At 41.1% G+C, this 12,511-nt stretch overlaps 1 protein-coding gene across 1 annotated transcript in view; it reads right to left on the reverse strand.

The window, feature by feature from the left end:
* Rtf1 (RNA polymerase-associated protein Rtf1) overlaps positions 1-10,905 on the reverse strand; it is a 229,053-nt gene extending 218,148 nt beyond the window's left edge. Inside the window, exon 1 of the mRNA XM_068358690.1 lies at positions 10,661-10,905. Coding sequence (XP_068214791.1) covers positions 10,661-10,738 — 78 coding nt within the window. The 5' untranslated portion in view covers positions 10,739-10,905. The remainder of the gene's footprint in view (positions 1-10,660) is intronic.
* Positions 10,906-12,511: the final 1,606 nt, after the last annotated feature.

A 12,511-nucleotide genomic window follows, 5' to 3' on the forward strand; every position in this document is an offset into this window, starting at 1 on the left:
TCAAAAATTTATTTTACTAATGAAAATAACATTTTTCAATATTAAACTTACCCGATAATCATGTAGCTGATTCACACCCAGGGGGGTGGGTGAAAAACCAGTGTACAAGACTAAAGGATAGCTAAGTATCCCGTATTTCATATAATCAGTTATCCACAATAACAATGAAATAATAAGTACCTGGTAAGGAAGTCGACTTGAACCGTTACTCTGCCTTTAATAAGATCGTCTTCCTTACTGAGCGCAGCGTTCCTCTTGGAAGGCTGAATCAACTCAAAGGTGCTAAAGTATACAGGGCTGCAACCCATACTAAAGGACCTCATCACAACCTTTAACCTCGGCGCTTCTCAAGAAAGAATCGACCACCCGCCAAATCAACAAGGATGTGGAAGGCTTCTTAGCCGACCGTACAACCCATAAAAAGTATTCAAGAGAAAGGTTAAAAGGTTATGGGATTATGGGAATGTAGTGGCTGAGCCCTCGCCTACTACTGCATTCGTTGCTACGAATGGTCCCAGGGTGTAGCAGTACTCGTAAAGAGACTGGACATCTTTGAGATAGAATGATGCGAACACTGACTTGCTTCTCCAATAGGTTGCATCCATAACACTCTGCAGAGAATGGCTCTGTTTGAAGGCCACTGAAGTAGCCACAGCTCCCACTTCATGTGTCCTTACCTTCAGCAAAGCAAGGTCTTCTTCCTTCAGATGAGAATGTGTTTCTCTAATCAGAAGCCTGAATAGTAAGAAACTGAGTTCTTAGAACTTGGAAAAGAAGGTTTCTTGATAACACACTATAAGGCTTCTGATTGTCCTCGTAAAGGTTAAGACCTTTTTAGATAGTACCTAAGAGCTCTAACTGGGCAAAGTACTCTCTCCAGTTCATTCCCCACCAAGTTGGACAGGCTTGGGATCTCGAACGACTTAGGCCAAGGACGTGAAGGAAGCTCGTTTAGCAAAAACCGAGCTGCAAGGAACATGTAGCCGTTTCAGATGTGAAAACAATGATCCTGCTGAAGGCGTGGATCTCACTTACTCTTTTAGCTGTTGTCAAGCACACGAGGAAAAGAGTTTTTAATGTGAGGTCCTAAAAAGAGGCTGATTGGAGAGGTTCAAATCTTGATGACATAAGGAACCTTAGGACCACGTCTAGATTCCAGCCTGGAGTGGACAACCGACGTTCCTTTGAGGTCTCAAAAGACCTAGGGAGATCCTGTAGATCTTTGTTGGTGGAAAGATCCAAGCCTCTGTGGCGGAAAACCGCTGCCAACATACTTCTGTAACCCTTGATCGTAGGAGCTGAAAGGGATCTTACTTTCCTTAGATATAACAGGAAGTCAGCAATCTGGGTTACAGTGGTACTGGTTGAGGAAACTGCATTGGTCTTGTACCAGCTACGGAAGACTTCCCCTTGAGACTGATAGATTCTGAAAGTGGATGTTCTCCTTGCTTTGGCAATCGCTCTGGCTGCCTCCTTCGAAAAGCCCCTAGCTCTTGAGAGTCTTTCGAAAGTCTGAAGGCAGTCAGACGAAGAGTGTGGGGGATTGGGTGTACCTTCTTTACGTGAGGTAGACGTAGAAGGTTCACTCCTAGAGGAAGAGTCCTGGGAATGTCGACCAGCCATTGCAGTACCTCTAAGAACCATTCTCTCGCGGGCCAGAGCGGCGCCAACCAACGTCAGCCGTGTCCCTTTGCGAGAGAACTTCTAAAGTACCCTGTTGACAATCTTGAACGGCGGGAATGCATACAGGTCGAGATGGAACCAATCCAGCAGAAAAGCATCCACGTGAACTGCTGCTGGGTCTGGAATCGGAGAACAATACAACAGGAGTCTCTAGGTTATCGAGGTAGCGAACAGATCTATGGTTGGCTGACCCCACAGGGCCCAAAGTCTGCTGCAAACATTCTTGAGAAGGGTCCACTCTGTGGGGATGACCTGACCCTTCCGGCTGAGGTGATCTGCCATGACATTCATACCGCCCTGAATGAACCTCGTTACCAGCGTGAGCTTTCGATTTTTAGACCAGATGAGGAGGTCCCTTGCGATCTAGAACAACTTCACGAAAGAGTCCCTCCCTGCTTGAAGATGTAAGCCAGGGCTGTGGTGTTGTCAGAGTCCACCTCCACCACTTTGTTAAGCTGGAGGGACTTGAAGTTTATCAAGGCCAGAAGAACCGCCAACAACTCCTGCAATTGATGTGAAGTGTCCTTTGCTCCTGATTCCATGTTCTCGATCATTCCTGTCCGTCCAAAGTCGCACTCCAGCCCGTGTCTGATGTGTCCGAGAGGAGACGGCGGTCGGGTTTCTGAACAGCCAAAGGTAGACTTCCTTGAGAAGAAAGCTGTTCTTACACCACGCGAGAGAAGACCTCCTCTCTTCGGAAACAGGAACTGAGACCGTCTCTAGCGTCATGTCCTTTATCCAGTGAGCAGCTAGATGATACTGAAGGGGGGAGGTGGATTCTCCCTAACACGAACAGGGCCAGCGATGAAAGTGTCCCTGTTAGACTCATCCACTACCTGACTGAGCATCGGTTCCTTCTCAGCATGCTCTGGATGCATTCTAGGGCTTGGAAGATCCTTGGGGCCGACGGAAAAGCCTGAAAAGCTCGACTCTGAAGATCCATACCCAGGGAGACAATGGTCTGGGATGGGATGAGCTGAGACTCCTCAAAATTGACCAGGAGGCCCAGTTCCTTGGTCAGATCCATAGTCCATCTGAGAATCTCCAGACAGCGACGACTTGTGGGAGCTCTTAAAAGCCAGTCGTCTGACGGAGCCGGACACAAGATCATGGTACTGCTGCACAGTCTGTGAACTGTCAACCATGGGGAAGCGAGGAAGTACAGTGACAACCCGAAGCTGTCTAGACTGTCTGGGTCGTACAGACAACTCCTTATCGGGTTGCTGAGGTTGCCGCACTGCGTCACAACAAGTCACTTCTGCTGGTTGTTGAACGTCTTCCCAGTGACACACTGACTCCGTAAACAAAAAATCCTTTAACAAGGACTAAACTTGGACTGCATGTCTTGCAACACAGCTCAAGGTCTATGGGAGCAGGTGTGGTAACAGACGGGGTTAGTGACTGAAGTGGAACCATTACCTTCCCTGGAAGCATGTTATGCTTAAATAAAAGTCCATAGGAGGCTACGCAGCTAAAGGCTCCTCTCCAAATGACAGAGTCCTCAAGGGAATATCAGAAGGAGGGAGAAAAGCACTTTCTCATCTACAGGGACCATATCCGAGAAAAGTTAAGTTCTCTCAGTGAGGGTTTCAATGGTGCAAAAGCAGCAGACTAGAAGGCAACGTTATGAAACTGCTTGACAGTCTAGTGAGTTGGCAACAACCAAAGATGTATGACTGAGAAGCATGCGGTAAGGTATGCAGAGCATGTTGTATGCAGAGCATGCTGTATGCAGAGCATGCTGTATGTAGAGCATGTTGTATGCAGAGCATGCTGTATGCAGAGCATGTTGTATGCAGAGCATGCTGAATGCAGAGCATGCTGTATGCAGAGCATGTTGTATGCAGAGCATGCTGTATGCAGAGCATGCTGTATGTAGAGCATGTTGTATGCAGAGCATGCTGAATGCAGAGTATGCTGTATGCAGAGCATGTTGTATGCAGAGCATGCTGTATGCAGAGCATGCTGTATGCAGAGCATGCTGTATGCAGAGCATGCTGTATGTAGAGCATGCTGTAAGGTAAGCAGAGCGTGTTGCATGGCGTTTAACATTTCTCAGAAATTCCATGACCAGTGCTAGAGTGCTTCATGCATGCTTGCATGGGGTTTTAATATCAACATAATATTTACCTTACATTCATAACTCATGATTCATTTTTGTTTTGAAGATATTTTTGCCATATTTTGCGATATTGTTAAAAATATATTGCAAGGAATACATATATATTTTTATATAAGTAAGACAAATAACCTCCATTATCATAATGTTTGTGTAGGCATACATGTATATGATTACAAATGCAAGTTATGAAAGTAATGAGGTGTTATTATTGTCATTTGTAATTTCTCAAGTTGAGGAGAAAGTGGCAGATGCATGCGTTGAGGTGGCTGACTCATAGCATGAGTGACTGAACTCAAGGGTTGCGCTTGCTGAGTGGTTGGCGGAAGCGGAGTAGCAAGCGGAGAGCGATGAGGTAGAGGCTGCGCAGAACGTAGTAAATGTCTCGCGAGTTGAGGCTCCTGAGGCGCAAGGCTAAGGTGTTGTGGAGCTTGCCTTGAGGAGGGTTGAGCTCGCTGCAGCGAGAGCTGAGGAGACTGACTCATGGATGGGAGAGGTTGTTGTACCTCAACCGAGTGTTGCATCAATGGTGGAGCAGCAAGTGGAAGCGGAGGAAGAGAGGTATAAGCCTCCTGATCCCATTGCTGAGGTTGCCTTAAGGAAGGCGGAGGGAGCTGTACACCACTGGGAACAGTAAACTCAGAACGTGGCTCAACATCGTACGCCTGGCAGGCGGTACTGCGGTCAGGCGGAGCGAGCGCAGGCGGAGCGAGTGCAGGCGGAGGCGGAGGCGCAACCTTCTCAGCCCGACACTCACGCATCAATACTGAAAGTTGTGACTGCATGGACTGCAGTAGAGCCAACTTGGGGTCGGCAGACACTAAGGTCTGCTGAGGCAAAGCCTTAACAGCAGAGATCTGTTGCGGCAGAACCTTACTCCTCTTGGGCGGAGTGCAGTCGACAGATGACTGCGGCGAGTCAGAGCTGAGCCAATGACTGCAGCCCGGTTGAGCACTCGCGGACTGGACTCTGCGTTTGAGTGGTCTAGAGACCTGAGTCCAGCGTTTCTTCCCTGACAATTGATCAGCGGACGAGTAAAAGACGGGCTCAATCGTCTGCAGGTGGGAGTGACGGTCTCTGGAAGACACGCCCGCAACCACCGAGGATACTTCTGTGCGCCGATCAAGGCCTGCCGAACCCTTTTGCCCTTCGACATTGCTTCTCCCCTGGGCTTGGGAGCTTGCAAGAGGTCCCGGACTGGGAGGACGACTGACACGCACAGAAGTACCCTCACGCACAACACTGACACTTTGCGCTAATCACTTATCACTTTTGATTTTCTGTTTGCACTTATTTCACTGAACTCGAAACTTTAAGTGGTTTGTACCTGAAACACGCAATTCTATCCTTTCTCAAAAGTTAGTAATTGCGAAAACAGAATTACAATGTAACAGAAAAATCTAATGAAAGATAAATAATTCAGTGGCTGGAAAGAGACTAAACACTAGATCAAATAAACTACGTTTAAATTCTCTCACCGCATAAAGCTTGAGAACAAGAAAAAAACTCTAGAAACGTTTACCTTCTTCCCCTAAAGAGACTAGGGAGAAGAGTAAAAACGATAACAACGTTACTCGCTTGAACGAAACGTTTATCCTCCTCTTTCTCCCTCCGTCTCTATCTCTCTCTCTCTCTCTCTCTCTCTCTCTCTCTCTCTCTCTCTCTCTCTCTTGACTTAGAACCTGAGAGAAGAGCCCAATCATATATATCGTTAAAACATATTATTGTTAAAGGAAAATATTTCCCAAAATGAAAAGTTCCTTTGTAGAATTAAAACCATTAAGTTAAGAAAGAATGAACACCGTGAAAATTCTCTCTCTATCGTAACGATAGAGCGCAAGTTGAACGTTCTGAAACGTCAACAACTGCAGAGACAAAACAAAACGTTAGTTCAACTTTGAAAACAGTACGAGACTATCAAAGAAATTCTTTCAAAAACATTAAAATAGCATAATATGTTAACAGGTAAAACCGAAATGACGGGCTCAATGTTAATTAACTTCGGTACAAGAAAAGACCGCCTACTATTAGGAAAGGTCGAATATAAACAAATATAAAAATTAATTTTAATAATTTTATAATAAAAGGAAGTTAATCGAAGAGGCCTATAAAAGGCGGAGAGATATAAAATAAATCTATAACTTTTGTTAAGCAAAATTAAGAAAGAGAGTCTATACTCTCTTAGACACCAACACTTCCGTCTAAGGGAAGGGTCGGCCATTAAAAGGTGAAAGAGAGTTCATACTCTCTTCGTCACCATAATTAATCAATTTAATTCCAAAAGCTAACTAAGCTAATATAGAAGTTTCCAGTATAGCGAATAGCTGCAAATTTTAGAGAAATACTTCACCAAACCGTGAACAATACTCCAAAATCATAAGCGTATCCAAGAACGTCTTGCCGGAAGCACGACAGAGGAAAAAGTGAGGTGGCGTCAACAACAAGTACTGTAGTACCTGGCCACAGGTGGCGCTTGTGAGTACACCCCCTTCTAGTATAGTGATAGCTGGCGTATCCCTCCCGTAGAATTCTGTCGGGCAACGGAGTTGACAGCTACATGATTATCGGGTAAGTTTAATATTGAAAATTTATTGTTATATGTTTATAATAAATGGAAAGTTAATCGAAGAGGCCTATAAAGGCGGAGAGATATAAAATATAGATCTATAACGTGTAAAGCAAAATTACCAAAAACCTAAACACACTTCCGTTTAAGGGAAGGGTCGGCCATTTAAAAGTGAAAGAGAGTCCATACTCTCTTCGTCACCATAATTAAATCTATCCAAAACGAGTTCAAGTTTTGAAATGAAGATAAAACCCCTGCATAGCGAAAGCTCAAAACTGGAATAGTGTACTTCACCAAATCGTTGTGAAAACAAATCCAGTTAGTAACAGCGTATTTAGTAGGTCTTGCCAGTGGCACGACAGAGAGAAAATTGGTTCTATGTTGACATCGAGTACTTGAGTACCTACTTGACAGATGGCGCTGTTGATGTACACCCCCACCTGTATAGCGATCGCTGGCGTATTCCGCCCGTAGGTTTTTTCTGTCGGGCAGCAGAGCTGACAGCTATATGATCATCGGGTAAGTTTAATATTGAAAAATAAGGTTTTTATTGTTTATTATCTCGAGTATTTTCTTTCCATTTTCATTCTCCTCTTGGTATCCCAAGAAGCCTAGATGACCATTAAAATCTCCCATTATAATTAGTGCTTCATCTTCCTCTACTTCCTCTATTTTTTTCTCTAGCTCTGCTCGTATCTCTACGTTTCTCTCTTTACCTTCCCTATCCCCGCCACAATCCATATATACTACAATAAGTCTCACTTTCTTTTTAAGGATATTCCCTTTTACATCCAATATATCTAAGTTCTTCGAATTAACTTTTTCCATTTCTATATCCTTGTCGTCTTTGTATATCACCATTAACCCCCCTCCTTTTTTATCCTTAAAGTCCCTCATACTCTCCTTCTTAATTGTACCATCACTTATATTAATCTTATCTATTTTTTGTTGTGTTTCAGTTAGCACTACTATGTTGATGTCAAAGCTATCGTTTAGGAGACTTTCCATTTCCATGTATTTTTGCTTTGTTAGGCCTTGTATATTTATCATTTTGAAGCTAATTCTCTTATTCTTTTCCGTTGGTCTGTCGCGTGATCCGTTTTCATTCCTTTTTCTGTTCCCCTTTTGCATTTTTTGTGGTCCTATCTCTACCTCCTTTCTCTGGCCCCCTGTTCTCTGAGGAGTTTCCCGTTTTTTATCATCCAGCCATTCTCTCCATTATCTTGTTTTTCTTTAAGCTCTTCCCTAAGTTTTGCCATAGCCTCTCTTTCCTTTTTCGTCATGTCCTTTGTTATACCAACTCTTTTTTTCAAAGGATTTTGTTCATGTTTTAGTTTCTTAGCACTTTTTAGGATTTTCCACTTCATTTCTTCATTTTTAAATTTAATAAGCACTGGCCTAGGTCGTCCCCTCCCCCCCTCATTTCGCTTCCCTAGCCTTATTACCTGTTCCATCTCTATCTGCTCTAGCTCTAAACTATTTCTGAAAATATCCTGACACCAATTAGTATCCTCTGTTTTTCTTTCCTCTGCTTCCTCTCTTTCACTTTCTGGTACATTATACATCACTAAATTGCACACTCTCCTTCTTTTTTCCTCCTCTTCTTCTAGTTCCTGCAATACTTTTGATTTAACTACTTCTACCTGATTTTGTCCTACATTTCCAAAGTCATTCTGGCTAAACCTGTTATTTACTGTACTTACGACCTCGTCCATTATTTCATTCTTCACCTTCCTCAGCACCTCTTCGACAATTTCTGCTCTCATTTTTTACCATTTTTCTTCTATTTCTCTCAGCTTTTCGTTCAACATTTTATTTCTTTCTTCTAGATCTTTCATTTTATTTTTACTACACTTTAATTCATGTTTGCAATTGTTGCACAGCCACATTAGTTCTTCGTGCTCTCTAAGAGCCCTATATGTACCTTTGGATATTTTCTGGCACATGGCGTGGTACCACATATCACATTCGTCACATATCAGTCCCTCTTCGTTTTTTTTTACTTTATTTCTGCAGTCACTGCATATATCCTTACTTTGTTGCGAACTCATTATTCTTATTTACTGGTTTTTCTTGCTCACGGGGATTTTCTAATCACTTCACTTTTTCGTTTCACTACAGCTCCGCCACGTTGTTCGGCGACTTCAACGTTTGTTTTATATCACTTTATATCTTTTAACATCTACTTCGTCCATATAATTTTCTTCTAATTTTAAACTGTTAAATCACTGCTCTGTATTTTAATTCATGAATTGAAGATGATTTTCCTGTTATTTACTAATTATTTCTTCCTTTGTCACTCACGCTAATTCAGGTCAACCACCCTCAACTTTGTTTACATTTTTAAAACTTCACCAATTCGGTAGAAAACTCGAGGTCATAAAGCGAGTGGAACCAACTTGTCGACAAGACCGACAGAGAAGAACTGAAGATGTTTACAAGTATATGCAGTATCTGGCCGATAGTCGGCGCTGGTGGTCACACCCGCAACCTTCACGGCGATCGCTCGCGAGTTTTTGGAATCTGTCGAGCCGTCGGAGACGTCAGCTATTATATATTCACCGGGTAAGTATATTTAAAATAAACGTGTAATGGTTGTAGTTATCCGTATTTAGAAGCCGCATAGAAGTTTCATGGAAATTACCATGGTACACCAGATGTAATTAACACTTTCAACTCTACCTTCCGCCATCTCCAGTACATCAACAGTTGCTAGAAGACCCAGGTCTTCGACTTCCCGACCATAAAGTAAGTCATTATTTTTAATTTAAGTTTAATACCTGGTTAGTGAATGCAGTTCAATATCAAAGTTATATTGATGTTAGCGTGCACAGCTTAACATTACCAATTGCCAGTATATATGGAGCTTAATGTTTTTATTTTTCGCGAGTGAAGCAAGCCTATGGCAGAACAAAAACCACTAGATTTAAGGTAAAACTGCTAATATTAGCCTAGTGTGCACAGCTCAAAATTACCCCTTGCCAGTACATATGGAGCTTGATGTTTTTATTTTTTGGCGAACGAAACAAGCCTATAGCGATACCAAAAAAACATCAGACTTAGGGTAAAACCTTTTAGAACAGAAAATAGATTTTTTCTCGTAGTAAATAATGTGATTTCACCAAATTTACCTTCACTTCATCGCAACCACACTAAACAGCCAGATCAGCTAACTTCTGTGGGGCAAAGTTATCCAAACTTCAGCTATATCACGTTATTTACTACAGGAAAACATATATTTTCTGTTCGGAAGGACTCCCTGTCAGTAAGTAAAACTTTACCCTTGCCAAAATTACCTGCATACCTTTAGTGAGCATTTACTTAAAACCGATATGCCTATATCAACAGAAACACAACTTAACCTTAGCTAACCTAGCCAGGTTATTGGTTCCTAACTGCTCACTCCACAAAACAAGTTTGTGGGCACTATTATTATTATTAAATGTTAAGCTACAACTCTAGTTGAAAAAGCAGGATGCTATAAGCCCAGGGGCCCCAACAGGGAAAATAGCCCAGTGAGGAAAGGAAACAAGGAAAAATAAAATATTTTAAAAACAGTAACAACTTTAAAACAAATATTTCCCATATAAACTATAAAAAGTTTAATAAAACAAGAGGAAGAGAAGTAAGACAGAATATTGTGCCCGAGTGTACCCTCAAGCAAGAGAACTCTAACCCAAGACATTGGAAATTCATGATACAGAGGCTATGGCACTACCCAAGACTAGAGAACAATGGTTTGATTTTGGAGTGTCACATAATTAACCTGTACCATAAACATTATAATGAGAACCTTATCCTTTTATTTTGTCTCTTTCTACCTTGGGGGGTGTATGTATGATAGCGGCCACCTATATGTATTATTATGGCTAACTTAGAATACAGCAGTGTAAGGGAGGTCACAGAGAGGCGTTAGCCCCCATGTTAGGTATGTAGGTAAGGACATGGCGTGTAGGTTAGGTTAAGGGGGAAAGTTCAGGTCCATTTTTAATCAATGCATGAGGAACTGGCCGCTGATATACAAAGGCTTCGGTTTTTGGTGCCTTTAATAATTAATCTTGGATAATACATCAGTAATCGCCCATTTGAGTAAGGAACATAAACGTCAAAGCACTCTAGAATATTATAGCAAAGGTGGGAAATTTGGTTTTGGAATGATACGGAATCAAAGGATACATGCATCAAGATACTATCAAATACCATAAAGACACTACAATGCCACCATACCAAAAAAAAAAAAAATAATAATAATAATACAACAGACCTAGACACATAAAACCAATTATACTTACAGAATCTATGTCTGATCCGCTGCCTCCCTCGTCATCGCTATCCGAGTCTATTAAAGCTTTAATCTTTCTTTTGCTCATCCTTCTTGATCTGCAAAGGGTGTTAGATGATTTTTTTAGTCTGCTCACACTTCAAGACGTCTAACTGTTAGGCTATTCACACTTTACGACCTTTAAAAGTTAAATTGTACGACACAATTCGTTGGGTAAACACTAGCACCACAATAACACTACTTTGCAGGCCGCAAAGAATAATAACAAACTGAAATAATGGTTCTTCGCGATCAATGAAGCTTCTTTATTATATTATTTCCCTTTTCCTGTGTTTTGAGTGATCTAAGAGGAAGCTAAAGATCTTCAAATATCCATAAGCTATTTTAATTTTGTCAAAAGAAGAATGATAGATTCCTTTTAATTGAGGTAAAATTATAATCAAGATTTTAATGGGAAAGTATCAGAGTCCCATTAATTAGTCAAATTTAATTTAATTTACATCTTTTTCGTTTTAAAATTATTGAAAACATCATGGATAATCAATATTCTTTAAAGTATTGGGAATTATGAACATTTCACATTGGTTTTCCCCACAGATCTGAACTGTGATACAAGGACAGGCTATGGTCAAGGGGTTGGCCATATTGCCACTCGCATTCGACAATACCGTAAACAATCATTCCCCTCTGCCTACTTTTCAAGGGTTTATTTATCGTCCTCCATCAGACACTAAGAGTCTGTTCAGGCGACCCTTGATGTGTGAAAATAATTTCTTTCCAGTTTATATTTTGCTCTGTATCCTTTCAGTTATTCGCTAGCATTTGTATTCAGACTTAATAGTTTTCTGATCACTATTACAACACTTTCCAAAGAGATAAGTCTTCAGGTTTTTCTTGAAAGCTGCCACATTCATGCTATTCTTGACATCAAGTGGAAGGTCTTTGAAGAGTCTCGGTGCAGCATCACAAAAAGTTCTTCCTCCTATTGCATGATTCACACTAATTTTGAATAGTCTATATGGGTCATCAGCATGTCTAACTCTTACAGCACCACTAGTAGCTTGAGGGTAGGGGACCAAGTAATCACGAAGATATTTAGGCTTATCACTTGTAAGTGCCTTGTGAGTCAACAAACAAATCTTAAATTCAATTCTAGCCTCAACAGGTAACCAATGTAGATCGATCAGTACAGGAGTTATTCTCTGCCAAAATTTAATGACTAAGGAAATGTATATCGTTTCAATAATATTGGTTTCTTAAAACCTTAAAAAGGTAGCTCATGTGAGTGCTTCATTTGATAAAAGAAAAAAAAAAAAAGGTTTAAGGGTTGTTTTCCTGGTCCTATATCACATGGAAACCCTGTGACCTACATGACCTACACGATCTGTTTGTCATATACAATCTTGAATATTTAGAGTATTACACGCGGTATACCAAACTAATTGTCAAATTAGAACAAATCCGGTTTTCAGCATCTTCTTGAAATCCTTAATATTTTCATCTATCCGGATGTCTAGTGGGGGTTTGTTGTATAGTTTAGTTTTGGGATCGCATATTTGAAAGTTCTGCCACATGCGGTAGCGCTACATCTAGATTGCAATAACTTGAAAGCATCTGTAACTATTCTCGAGGTAACACGATTCGTTAACCGCACTATATTTAACAATTCTCTTATATATCCTAGATGTTTGGTTCTGATAAGTTGATGAGTAATTGCACATAACTGAAACTCTACTCTAGCTTTAATAGGCAGTCAGTGTACTTCATTTAATATATGAGTAATTTTTTATCAGTCCGCTCTTCTGTTTATTAAGATTTTCAATTTCTTAAGTTGCATTTTTACTAGATGTAATAGATAGAG

The sequence above is a fragment of the Palaemon carinicauda genome, chromosome 35 (genome assembly GCF_036898095.1).
Source record: "Palaemon carinicauda isolate YSFRI2023 chromosome 35, ASM3689809v2, whole genome shotgun sequence".
NCBI lineage: Eukaryota > Metazoa > Arthropoda > Malacostraca > Decapoda > Palaemonidae > Palaemon > Palaemon carinicauda.